The 12,800-nt window shown below is 43.4% G+C and overlaps 2 protein-coding genes across 3 annotated transcripts in view; one reads left to right on the forward strand and one right to left on the reverse strand.

Moving 5' to 3' along the window:
* Positions 1 to 3,287, reverse strand: part of dmgdh (dimethylglycine dehydrogenase) — a 20,598-nt gene extending 17,311 nt beyond the window's left edge. For both annotated transcript variants that reach the window (XM_027004165.2, XM_035527713.1), the window contains exons 1-2: positions 3,064 to 3,287; positions 2,131 to 2,302 (exon numbers count right to left, since the gene is read on the reverse strand). In XM_027004165.2, coding sequence (XP_026859966.2) covers positions 2,131 to 2,302; positions 3,064 to 3,185 — 294 coding nt within the window. In that variant the 5' untranslated portion in view covers positions 3,186 to 3,287. The remainder of the gene's footprint in view (positions 1 to 2,130; positions 2,303 to 3,063) is intronic.
* A 2,151-nt stretch (positions 3,288 to 5,438) lies between these two features.
* On the forward strand, positions 5,439 to 12,518 carry bhmt (betaine-homocysteine methyltransferase). The gene is made up of 8 exons (XM_027004286.2): positions 5,439 to 5,548; positions 6,571 to 6,703; positions 7,271 to 7,383; positions 8,085 to 8,276; positions 8,874 to 9,021; positions 9,177 to 9,359; positions 10,481 to 10,709; positions 11,607 to 12,518. The coding sequence occupies exons 1-8, from the start codon at positions 5,525 to 5,527 to the stop codon at positions 11,782 to 11,784; spliced, it is 1,200 nt and encodes a 399-aa protein (XP_026860087.1). The 5' UTR covers positions 5,439 to 5,524; the 3' UTR covers positions 11,785 to 12,518.
* The last annotated feature ends 282 nt before the right edge of the window (positions 12,519 to 12,800 follow it).

Below are 12,800 nucleotides of genomic sequence, written 5' to 3' on the forward strand. Positions count from 1 at the left end.
TCACCAACAACATTACCAATACCATCACCATTACCAACAACATTACCAATAGCATCACCATCACCATCAACATTGCCAACAACATTATCAGTACCATCACCATCAACATTACCAATACCATCACCATCACCATCACCTTCACCAACAACATTACCAATACCATCACCATCACCATCAACATTGCCAACAACATTATCAGTACCATCACCATCAACATTACCAATACCATCACCATCACCATCACCTTCACCAACAACATTACCAATACCATCACCATTACCAACAACATTATCAGTACCATCACCATCACCAACAACATTATCAGTAAAATCACCATCACCAACAATATTACCAATACTATCACCATCACCAACATTACCAATACCATCACCAACAATATTAACAATACCATCACCAACAACATTATCAATACCATCACCATCACCAACAATATTACCAATACCATCACCATCAACATTACCACCAACATTACCAATTCCATCACCATCACCAACATCATCACCAACAACATACGAAAACTACAATACACAATACAACACAATATAAAAGTACTGAGTTTGGTTTAGCTCTGTATTAAATACCCACCATTCTGTTTTCATTTTGTTTAACAAATAAATGAAGTCAGTTACTAAATCTCAACACTATATCCATGCTTTTCTTAATAAGCATAATAACCTAATTCCCTAATTCCCTACTGCATTCACTTGATAACGTTTTACCATGCATTAATAAAGGCTTACACAGTGAGTCACAGAATGACCAAAACAAAACAAAAAATCACTAAAACTAAAATTTTAGAAAACTAAAACTTTAGAAAAGAAAAAACATTAAAGACAACTTTATTACGTTGTGCCAGGCCCTACTTCCATGGTACAAATATTTCCCACTACTTCAGTCAAATGGAACCAATCAGAACTTTATCCATCCTGTTCTAGATGGGGATTGGGCTGAGGACACGCCAGCTAAAACGAGAACCACAACTCTGGCTCCTGCTTGCCACTTACTGTAACCTGAGGATGTGTTGAAGAGGTGTGTGGCTGAGGCTGAGTGTATAACTGGAGTACTGAGTGTTTACCTCTCTGTGTAGAGCATAAGTATAGTGTGACTGTAAAGCAATAGCCAGGGGGCAGCGGGGCTGGGGGTTATTTTCCAAGAACAAATAACTGGGCAAAACCCTCAACTAGACACCAGCACACTCTTCCTCTCTCTTTCTGTTTCTCTGGCTCAGTAAGACTGACTGAATGTCTTAGCCAATCATCAGTGATGTATTCGGCTGCTATTCATCGTTTTGGTTTTGACAACTGGTCTTCACCATAAGTGCTTCTTGCACAATGTGCTACTTTTTTGTCGCTCTGTGAACTGACTTCAATCTGATACAGCATTTATTTTAGATAGGCTGCTGCAAAAGAGGAAGTTGGTAGCTTATTAACTAATGTTCCCGTCCAACAAACCTTACTCTATTCATCTACCATTCTGAGGTTTTATTATTACAGTTGGGATAATACATTGGTCAGTCAAAACAAATACAAATGATTGCCTATTCCTGTGTTTTGGCAAGTCATTTTCAACCATGTCATCAGCACTGAGACAGAAATTGACATCTGACTAGCTGAAGCCAAAAAGTTCACATGTCTAAGATCAACAATCACTTCATGCTTATCTACCATCAGCTGCTATGGCTCCATTCTAACCTAAATCAATACCACTGTGTCTCTTTACTGATGACAGTATTGATAAGGTCGTAAAGCAAAGTCAGGCGTAGAGGACATGATAATCAATTACCCCTTGGGGGAAAAAGGCACAAAAAAACATTGCTGTGTACAGAAAGAGGGAGTCAGCATGCAACACTCAGACAAACATGCCATCTAGAAAAATTTCTGGTCAAGGTTTACATAGGTAGGTTTACACTTTTTTAAGCATAAAAGCTATTAATGTAGTGTGAAGCATATGTTTCAGTCTATGACTGTCATCAGTGCAATAGCAACAGGTAAGCCTCGACCTGAAATAAGAACAATGTTTCCAAGATGTTTCTTAGTGGTATATTTCTGTAGCATGGACCCTAGTTAGCCCTTTGTGACGAGGAATGGTGGAGCTTTGTGATGAACCTACAGCGTGCCAGGTGGAGCCAGCAGTCAGCTCCGATTTTTCCAGCAGCACCACGTCCTTCTGGCCAAGCTTGGCCAGATGGTACGCCAGACTCACACCCACACATCCTCCTCCGATGATCAGAGTCTCTGCCGTGTCCTTCAGCCTCTTCCGCAAAGCTCCCACGTCACCATTGCTGAGGGAAAATGGAGAGAGAGAGGGTGAGAGTGTGGAGATAGAGGGAGAGAATGGGGAAGACAGGGAGAGAGTAGAATCTGAGGGAGAATGGAAAGGAATGTCGACAGGATGGAGAATTATGAGGAATTAAACAGGCAGACTGAAACATATACCCAATAAAATAGGGCGATTTTGATGGAGAAAATTCTTATCCCTGGACTAAACTGGGTTTAACTGTAAATACTACAAGAGCCAACAACAGAGATGACTACCTGTTTGCTCTTGAATGACAGAAACGTTTCACCGTTTTTTAGCCCCACTAAAAAATGTATTTTTCACTCGGCTGGTGTGGAGCATTTAACCACCGCCAAAGTCCCACGGAACTGACCAAACCAAAGGGCAGCATGTTAGCGTGGCGCTCTAGACGTGTTTACAAAGTGTAAAATCGTTTGTGTGCGTCACATGTTGTATGATACACTCATTGGGTAACAACGTCTAATTGATTCATTGAGAAATGCTTATATTGTTTGTCATTACTCTGTGGTATTGATTTATGGTAGCTAAATGAATAAACGGTGATTTCTCCAAATAAGACATTTTCCCCGTTGCTGCTCGTATGATGTAAATAAAGTCTGAAAACGTTTCAACTGACCTTCCTTTATTATTCCAAATCGCGCTACTAACTGAAAAACAGTTTGAGTTTTCAGAGTTGTCTCAGCTTGTCCAAAAACATGTATGTTCATCCCAGGCAGCACATACACGCTCGTGGATCCGTCTCACCTCTCATCCGCGTGCTTCCGTGACGCGAAGCTTATGCTCCGTTCTGCAACTCGCCTGAGTCTTCTACACCAGGCCAGATCTCTCCTCATTTTCGTATTAATTATGTTTAAAATTGTGGACATGTTGGCCAAACCTGTTCGAAGAGGCACACCCAAACGTGCAGCGAGCTTTTAAACTTCAGCGCAGACGCGCAGACGCGCAATCTCTAAACACATCCTCGCGTTTCAGCGGCGCAGGCGCGTCTCCGTGGAGGCTCCGTGGCAGTGCGCGAAGCCCAACCGCCTCTGGCGCGCGGGCAAAGCACATTATAATCGTTAAGCCTCACTTGGTTATTTGGGGTCTGGGGTTTCTTCCAAAAGACATGTTTGTTTTCTGTAAACTAACTCTCTTGCTGTCTCTCTATATAAGCCTACAACAATATATGACCATTCTTCTCTTTATACTATGTTAGTCTGTCTGCTTTGACGCTTTTTATGAAGGGCGTTCTCACTGAAAACTGCAAGAAATCTGCAATCTTTAAGTGATTAAACGCAAGCAGAGCTTTTTGGGGCGTTTTTTCGCTTTTCTCTAAGTAAATACTCTAAGAATAACAACAAAACAAACGTTCACATGGACCCTGTGTTTGCTGTGCCTTCATATTTTGCAGGTGTGTCGTTGCACAAAATGATCGCAAACATTTCCAGGTTCGTTGCGCGGCTCTGACATTCTGTCTGTCTGGCTGAAGCGTGAAGACAAGTGTGCGCTCGCAGCCGTAACCGATCTGTCTGCTATGTCACTTAAATAAAAGGCAACTAGAGCCGATCGTGCAGGGAGCAGGTTGTGTTGGTGTGTAGGTATGTAGGATCCAGTCTGAACAGGCTACTGCAGGACAGCGCTATGGGGGCTGGGGCCACATCAGACCTTGCAGGCCTTGAAACGCTGAAATGCTGACACTCATGAAGACACTCAACCCTTACCCAGAACGGCCCGGTTTCATTCACCTTTACTTTATTTACAGATTGTGTGTGTGTGTGTGTGTGTGTGTGTGTGTGTGTGTGTGTGTGTGTGTGTGTGTGTGTGTGTGTGTGTGTGTAAGGGTGGAGGGTGTATGTTGTATTAAATGTTGTATGTGCACTTACTGGGCTCTACTATAAACAGCTGTTCAGTTTCATGGATTGTATGTAGCTATTGGTGAACAAAAAAAGCATTACATCTATACAGACGTGTGTGTGTGTGTGTGACAAGAGATAACTGGTAGTGATATGTCTGCTGACCAGGACATAAAGTGACTCTCATTGGTTGTTCAGTCAATGTGCTTGCATTTTGCTCTTTAAAGATGAGTTCAAACAGAGGTTTTCTACACCAAGCAAAAAAAAAAAAGTGATTACTTGTGTCTCACTATTAGCATAAATACTGCACCATCAGAGTCTATAATAAAAGTAGATTGGTGTAATGCCGGGTAATTTTAAAGACTCCCGTGCTTTATGCGTTAATTAAGGCACCAAGGCTAATGTGCCTCAACTTGCTCCTGCACAGCACATTTCAATTACGTGGCTCATTTATGAGCGCAAAAACGTGCGTGCGACGTGCGCAGCTCCTGCCGAGCTGACGCGCATCTGACGCTCATCACAGTTTTTCTCGAATGTGGCTGTCATATATTTTGCAAGGGGAGAACTTTGATGTTAAGCAAAGGGTCATCGTAACGGCCTTTGGAACAAGCTTATTGACTGGGTTATCAGTCTTTAGCTGGATCTTTAAAAAAAACTGCAAAAATGTGTTTGTGTCAGTTCACCTAATCTGATATAAATGATCTTACGTTGTGCCATATGCGATTATTATCATATAACTGATTTGACTAATTATAATCGATCTATTCCATTTACAGCAGTCTACAAATGACTCATCTGTAGATGAAGAAAACATTTGATTTGCAGATTAAGAAAACATTTGGTTTAATCTGCAGATGGATAGACTGCTGTAAATGCAACAGATAATTACTCAGATCAGTTATTTGATAACAGCCAAATGATCATTTAATGTGGGCTTTATAATTCAGTGATGATAGTGTAAGAAAATACCTCACTGACTTTTTGTAGTGAATAGAATGGCTGTAATTTTCTGTTAATCTTTGCTTCCCCTGCAAATTAGGACAACGTGAAATCAGAAATGCCATGAACTTCGATCAATTTCAATACAATTTTACATAAACACAACACATTCCGAGCTAAACATGACGGTTCCGAGCTATGAGGAAAATGGGGAGAAGAAAGGATTGCGTAAGGCAGCGAGAATTGGACAGCGAGAGGTTTTTTTGGAGTGACATCAGTTCTAACGCAGCAAACCCCTCCTCCGGTGAAATATAAAGGGAGAGAAGAGCGCACAGGTCACCTCCGATTACGGCAGACACCGCGTCCGAGGGAAGTGGCTTCCCCCCCCGAAACGAGCCTGCATTATATATCTGTCTGTTTAAACTTCTGCAGTAATGGCACCAGTCGGGTCCAAGAGGGTAAGCAGTTTCGCTGGGTCACTTTGGCGATATTTTTGAGGGATTGCTATTTGAACACTGTATAGTAACGTCATACAAATGAATGTAAACCTGCAGCGAGAAAGTCACATATATTGGTGCAAGTGTAAAATCTTAAGTGGGCGAAGACCAAGTTCTAAACTCATGCGACTTTACATATGTGCAACGTGGTGTGTGTGTGTGTGTTCCCATTAACAGCTTTCGCGGAAATCGCCAGAAATCTTCGCCAAAAGCTTGCGTCAAACTAATTTGCCTGCTAGGGGGACAATATTTTGGTTTTCAAAAAAGTGGATCGGGGAGGGGCGTCTTACTTAGACCTTCATGACTAATAACAATGTCCTTCGCAGCGCATTTGCTCAGATATCTTTATTCCTCCACTTGTCCCTTACAAATAAAATAAATTCAAAAACTTAAAAAAACATTTTCATGTTCATAGAGTGAATGAAAAACATACGCCCTAAAAATCCACAAGACACTTTTCAGTTGTTCTGATGTGCCCAAGTATACTTTCCTTAAGTACGTAATTTTTAGATACTAAATGTACGTTTAACAAGGCAGATATGCAATCCACATGGGGGATATAGTTTGGTACAGATTTCCACACAAACCCAGGACACCTCGTGGCTATAATTTTGTCATATTTGTTATTGATTTCTTATTTATTAATGAACTAACCGATATACAAGAGTGGCGGTGGTGCGTTGTGAGCATAAGGAGCGTAAGGTCAATTTCTTTTGTCACATGCACGCTGTACATGGACAAATTGGACATTGCCTAAAGCAAACCGTCAGAGCTTCACTATCAGCTTGAGTATCCCAGACAAATCCCAGACGTTTGCTGCATTTTAGAAATCCCGGCCGGGTACATTTTGTAGGTCCCAAAATAAGGTCATGTCAAGGGAAAAAGAGGACGTGTTGTCACCCTACTTTTACGCTTAATTGTTATGAATTCAACCGTAAAACTGCTTCAAACATACAACAACATTGCTGACTCTTATCCTGCAGGGCATTCTGGAGCGTCTCAACGCGGGCGAAATTGTAATCGGAGACGGAGGTTTCGTCTTCGCACTGGAGAAGAGAGGGTACGTTAAAGCCGGCCCTTGGACCCCGGAGGCAGCAGCGGAACATCCGGAGGCCGGTAGGGGGACGCAGCGTAATCCTCACTCAGCGAAACTCCTCACTCTGCCTCCTAGAGGCTGAACGTCTGTAAACAACCCCACCCCATCCCCCAACAAAAATTCTGTCCTAAACGGAGTACAAGCCCAGTAGCTATGGATGAACTTGACCCGTGCGCCACAAACCATGTCTTACGTAACTCTGTGGTGACCACAACTGTTATGTTAGGATGCATCATATGCACGCTTGGATTATAAACATTTGCATGTTACTGTTTTTAATTCATCTTATCTTTATTCATGTTTTATTTAAGTATTTACAGAAAGAACACCACAGTGTATTAAGTTTATGTTCATATATAGCTCATAGTTCCCTTGGTTCACATATAAAAGTAAATAATTATTTAAAGATTGGCAGACGTGTGGAGCTGTAGAAAAGCTTTATTACACAGTACTCAACAACATTCTCTCTCTCTCTCTCTCTCTCTCTCTCTCTCTCTCTCTCTCTCTCTCTCTCTCTCTCTCTCTCTCTCTCTCTCTCTCTCTCTCTCTCTCTCTCTCTCTCTCTCTCTCTCTCTCTCTCTCGTCAGTCCGACAGCTGCACAGGGAATTCCTGAGGGCAGGGTCAAATGTCATGCAGACCTTTACGTTCTACGCTAGCGATGACAAACTCGAGAACAGAGGCAACGACGTCCACTTCACTGTAAGATGCATGTAACTAAGACGTGACTACTGACTACTAAAACATGTTCAGTATCACTCAGTCAGATTGACCAGTTGGGAACAGCAGAGCAAACCTGATTGTCTAACAGTCTTCTTAGGCAGTGAAGCATTTGTTTGTGTGTATTTGTGTTTGTGTGTGTGTGTCTGTGTGTGTATGTGTGAACATTTGCCATCCTACTTTTCTTGGGATTTTCCGCCATACAGTGTTTCTCAGATATGTGTTTCAAGGTTAACACATTCTCACTCTAGATCCCATTTTAAAACAGCCTCCGGTCTCAGTGGAATTCAAACTATTCATCTTAGTTTGTTGTAACCCTCCTCAAATAATTATTATATTACAGTATGACTGTATATCAGGAGTGTTTTGTAACTTAGATTAAAGGACAGTTTCCAGAGCAAATTCAGGATAGATTTCAAACTTCTTATTACAGCGCTGAAAAAAAGTGCATAGAACCAGGCTTCTGCAATTATTTGCAAATATTTTACATCAATGCAACAATAAACTTGCACTTACATAGTAGGTACATGGCATGCATAACAATAGCCATGTTTACAACATCCAAAAGGTCCAAGACAAAGAGGGTAGGGAGTCTTTAGAAGACTCGCTTTTAAACTTTAAAATATATCTTTAGAATTGTTGGTTATAAATGTGTAACGAAGAATACCATCTCTGGTCCATAGGGACAGCAAGTCAACGAGGCTGCTTGCGACCTGGCCAGGCAGGTGGCCAATGAGGGCGATGCATTGGTAGCAGGCGGAGTCTCCCAGACTCCCTCTTACCTGAGCTGCAAAAGCGAGCCTGAGGTAAAGGCCATCTTCAAGAAGCAACTGGACGTCTTCCTCAAGAAGAACGTGGACTTCCTGATCGCTGAGGTGAAGAAGCCATGTCACAGTGATATGATTTGCTGTTCGGAGCACTGCTAGTTGTAGCCCATGTGCCAAATAACCTGGAGTAAATAAATAATAGCCTGGAACTGCAGTGTCCATAGGTTTAGTTCCAAGCTGGTAGCTTCTGCTGTGGTGTCAGCTTGTTTTGTTGAGCAAGTTCTTTAACTCCAGGTTGCTGCAGAAAATTTCCCAACCAGTGCTTCAGAGATTGATAGATTTGGCCAAGCCCTCTTGGAAGTAAAGTTCTGGAATTTACAAAGTTCTGGAGTTTCCAGTACAACAGGACATAGTTCTAATAAAGAATGAATATGAAAATTAGATTTTCATTTGCTCATTAGAAGGAACCATGTAAGATCTACTACTGCTGCACAAATAACTAGCCAGCCAGCGTAGCGATTTCTGAACCAGGTTTTAAGGGGTGTTCAGTTTTGGCAAATGAAACATTGTTCATTCACAAACAGTGAATGAAACTGAATAAAAGAATAGCTTAACTGAGATACACAGATCGTACTGTAATAATTCCCAGAGGTCACAGTCAGGATCAGTGTGAGGTGCTGACTGCTGGTCTTTTGCATGTGCCAGTACTTTGAACACGTGGAAGAGGCGGAGTGGGCCGTGCAGGTGCTGAAAGCCACTGGGAAACCTGTTGCCGCCACCATGTGCATCGGACCCATGGGGGACATGCATGGAGTGAGCCCCGGAGAGTGTGCCGTCAGGCTGGTCAAAGCAGGTGGGCCTCGTACACAATATCGCTATCCGTCACACACTCTTCAGAATCCTAAAACAAGCAAATCTTAGCTCAACCCTTCCACCACCATGGCCATGTCATCAATGTCCAGTTTCGACCCACCTAAACTTCACTTTGTCGCTGCCCTCACGCTCCAGGCGCTGACATCGTTGGCGTGAACTGTCACTTCGACCCGATGACCTGTATCCGGACTGTGGCCATAATGAAGGCAGCAGTGGAGAAGGCGGGGCTTAAGGCTCACTACATGGCTCAGCCCCTAGCCTACCACACCCCAGACTGTGGCTGCCAAGGATTCATTGACCTACCTGAGTTCCCATTCGGTACATAAACACACACATACACACACAAAACTGGAGCATGCCCTGTAAATTATGTCCAGTGCACTTCTAAGAAAAGGAGAGCCTGAGGGCAATGTCCACACACACACGCACACACATGCCCTGTACGTTACATAGTGTCCACACACACACGCACACACATGCCCTGTACGTTACACAGTGTCCACACACACACGCACACACATGCCCTGTACGTTACACAGTGTTCACACACACACACGCACACACATGCCCTGTACGTTACACAGTGTCCACACACACACGCACACACATGCCCTGTACGTTACAGTGTTCACACACACACGCACACACATGCCCTGTACGTTATACAGTGTCCACACACACACATGCCCTGTACGTTACACAGTGTTCACACACACACGCACACACATGCCCTGTACGTTACAGTGTTCACACATACACGCACACACATGCCCTGTACGTTACACAGTGTTCACACACACACGCACACACATGCCCTGTACGTTAGTGTTCACACACACACGCACACACATGCCCTGTACGTTACACAGTGTCCACACACACACACACACACATGCCCTGTACGTTACACAGTGTTCACACACATTCACACACACACATGCCCTGTACGTTACACAATGTTCAAAAACACACACACACACACGCCCAGTATATAGCAGTCTCTACACAGACACACGCACACACACACACATGCCCTGTACATTGCAGTCTCTACACACACACACAGGCACACACTCAGACAAACACCCACACACAAACACATGCCCTGTACATTGCAGTCTCTACACACACACACACACAAACACTGTTCATTATATCTTTCTCTCAGCTTCAGTTTCTAGGCCATTCCTATGTATCTGCATGTCAGCTGTTACTGAACAAAGCACTATGAAAATGCTTTTAAACAGAAAAAAGGATGAAAATGTAATAATGTAAAAAAAAAAAAAAAATCATCATCATTTTACCAGATGAAAATCCATGTAAATGATCAATGTTAACTGGTACTTCAAATCTCAAGACTCTCTCTCACACACCCATGGTCGGATTCTGTAAGGTAAAGCATCAATAACCTCGTACCTGATTGGTGTGTCCCCCCACAGCCCTGGAGCCCAGAGTGCTCACCCGCTGGGACATGCAGCAGTACGCCCGGGAGGCCTACGAGGCAGGCATCCGCTACATTGGGGGCTGCTGCGGGTTCGAGCCGTACCACATCCGCGCCGTGGCTGAGGAGCTGGCCTCCGAGAGGGGCTCCCTGCCCGAGGCTTCCCAGAAGCACGGCATGTGGGGCAACGCACTGGAGATGCACACCAAGCCCTGGGTCCGGGCCAGGTAGGTGGGGCTCCGCTCCGTACGCATGCTCTACATTACACTCCAGCGGTTGGTTGGGTGCCTTGGTCCACTGGCACATGTCAAGAGTGATAGCATATTATCAGAGTTCAGAAGGGACTGTGATAATGTCCTGTAACTAACTGGGTGCTGATTCTTCAACTGTCACAGCCAACACACATGGCTTGACGTCACACACTCACCTCTAGAGTCAGTAAGGAGAATATGGAAAGGTTTTTAAAAATTGTCAATAGAATAAACCCTTTTCCTTTTTTGCAATAAGTTTTATTCATTTTGAATTTTGTGAGCAAAATAACAGAGGAAACGCACCCACAACGGACCAACAACTAAAAAAGAAAGAAAGGAACAGCGCTTATGACTTAGTTACATAACATGCATGACATCCAACACTGCAACCGTGACCACCCCCGAGTATATATGTCCATCAGAAACATGGCACAAAACACACAGAGGGAAAAGGGTCAGTATAAAGGCATTCCATTTCACTGCATCTGTACGGGATGGCCTCACTCAAAACCATTTCCAGCCTTTAAGACAACCCTCCGCAGGCTGGCAGCTGATGGAATGAAGCTGTGGAGACCAAGTCTTTACAAGTGTTCTCCAAATATTTTCAAAAAAGCTCCACAGTTTCTTTGCAAACTTATAAATAATAATAAACACTATTATATAAACACAACCCAACTGAATACTGAATATAAATCAAATGGTCGGTAATCCGTCTGGTCCACTACAGATTAGCACTCCCCCTCATCCAACACACCTGATCTAGCTTGTTGTCACACTGAACCAGGTGTGGTGGGTGTGCATGACCCTGCTCCAAGGTTTGAGTCTAGGACCTTTGCCCTGCCGTGGTGTCTCCTGATTGGACTGTCATTGCAGAGCCCGCCGTGACTACTGGGAGAAGATTAAGCCCGCCTCTGGACGCCCGCTGTGCCCCTCAATGTCAACCCCAGATGGCTGGGGGGTCACCAAGGGTCACCCTGAACTGATGCAGCAGAAGGAAGCCACCAGCCAGGAGCAGCTGCGCCCACTGTTTGCCAAGGCTGATGCCAAGTGATGAGGGTCTCCGGGAGACAGGGCACCAACACGTACCCTCATTACCAAGCATACGGTGAACCCACCCGGACATGTGAGATCAGGGAGACAGAGTGAAAAACACAAGAGTGACATCTATTTTTTCTCCTCATCATTGTTCCCTTTCCACACGTTTACATATCATGTACGATTAAGGAAAGGTTCTTGTTGCCTTGTTATGGTGGGACCAGTTTTAGCAGTATTTCCACAGCCTTCTACTGCAGTGTCAGTCTGTTCCTCAGGTTTTCCTCTCAGACAAGATTTATACACTCAAAAAACACGTGCTTATAATTGTATTTGCGGCATTGGAATCCTTACCTAACTACTTTGTTTGTAGCTATCCACTATGCTTGCTGTTTATACGCCGTAAGATTTTTAAAATATATATACATATATAGGGGGATGTTAAACTCAAGTTCCTCACCTTTACCTCTAGATGGCAGTCAAGAGCTCGTTACTGCTTGAAATAAATAATGTGAAATTGATTTGGGAGTAGTTCAAAATGCCAGGTTTTCCGAACACTCCGGTGTTTTGACAGGAATGTCCACTCAAGTGATTGTTACCTGACATTTTTTTCTTTTTGCTTCTTGCTTCGTTAAAAATTCGATATGCACGTTTCTCTCTTTTTTTCTGTATCTTTTTGTCTCGTCAGCTCCATTGTCATGTATATCCTGAAAAATAAAACAGATCACAGCATTTACAGATGCCAGGATCAAACCTTTGTTAATATTTTTTTCCTATGTTTCAGTCCAAGTGCATCACACAAACTCTGACACACAGCTAGCTGGCTACATTAGGATTCATATGTATATGTATATAACACCGTACTATGTAAATCTATATGAAATGGCAATTTAAGATTGGGCGGGTCAGATCACCGTCCATCTCAAAACCTCAATGTGAAAGTTTTAGTTTTAGAAACATTCCTCAGCTCTTGAGCGCTATTTTATGTTCACAGTGAGACCCTATTCACGACAGCGGGATTCAGGAACATGGAAC

This window comes from Electrophorus electricus, chromosome 6 (assembly GCF_013358815.1).
Source record: "Electrophorus electricus isolate fEleEle1 chromosome 6, fEleEle1.pri, whole genome shotgun sequence".
In the NCBI taxonomy this organism is placed as follows: Eukaryota; Metazoa; Chordata; class Actinopteri; order Gymnotiformes; family Gymnotidae; genus Electrophorus; species Electrophorus electricus.

What these genes read in the sequence shown, in the direction of transcription:
- bhmt (XM_027004286.2), top strand. Translation starts at nt 5,525, where the DNA reads ATGGCACCAGTCGGGTCCAAGAGG. An exon ending in TGGACTTCCTGATCGCTGAG is followed by an intron (nt 8,277 to 8,873) that starts GTGAAGAAGCCA and finishes TGCATGTGCCAG; the next exon opens with TACTTTGAACACGTGGAAGA. An exon ending in CCTACCTGAGTTCCCATTCG is followed by an intron (nt 9,360 to 10,480) that starts GTACATAAACAC and finishes GTCCCCCCACAG; the next exon opens with CCCTGGAGCCCAGAGTGCTC.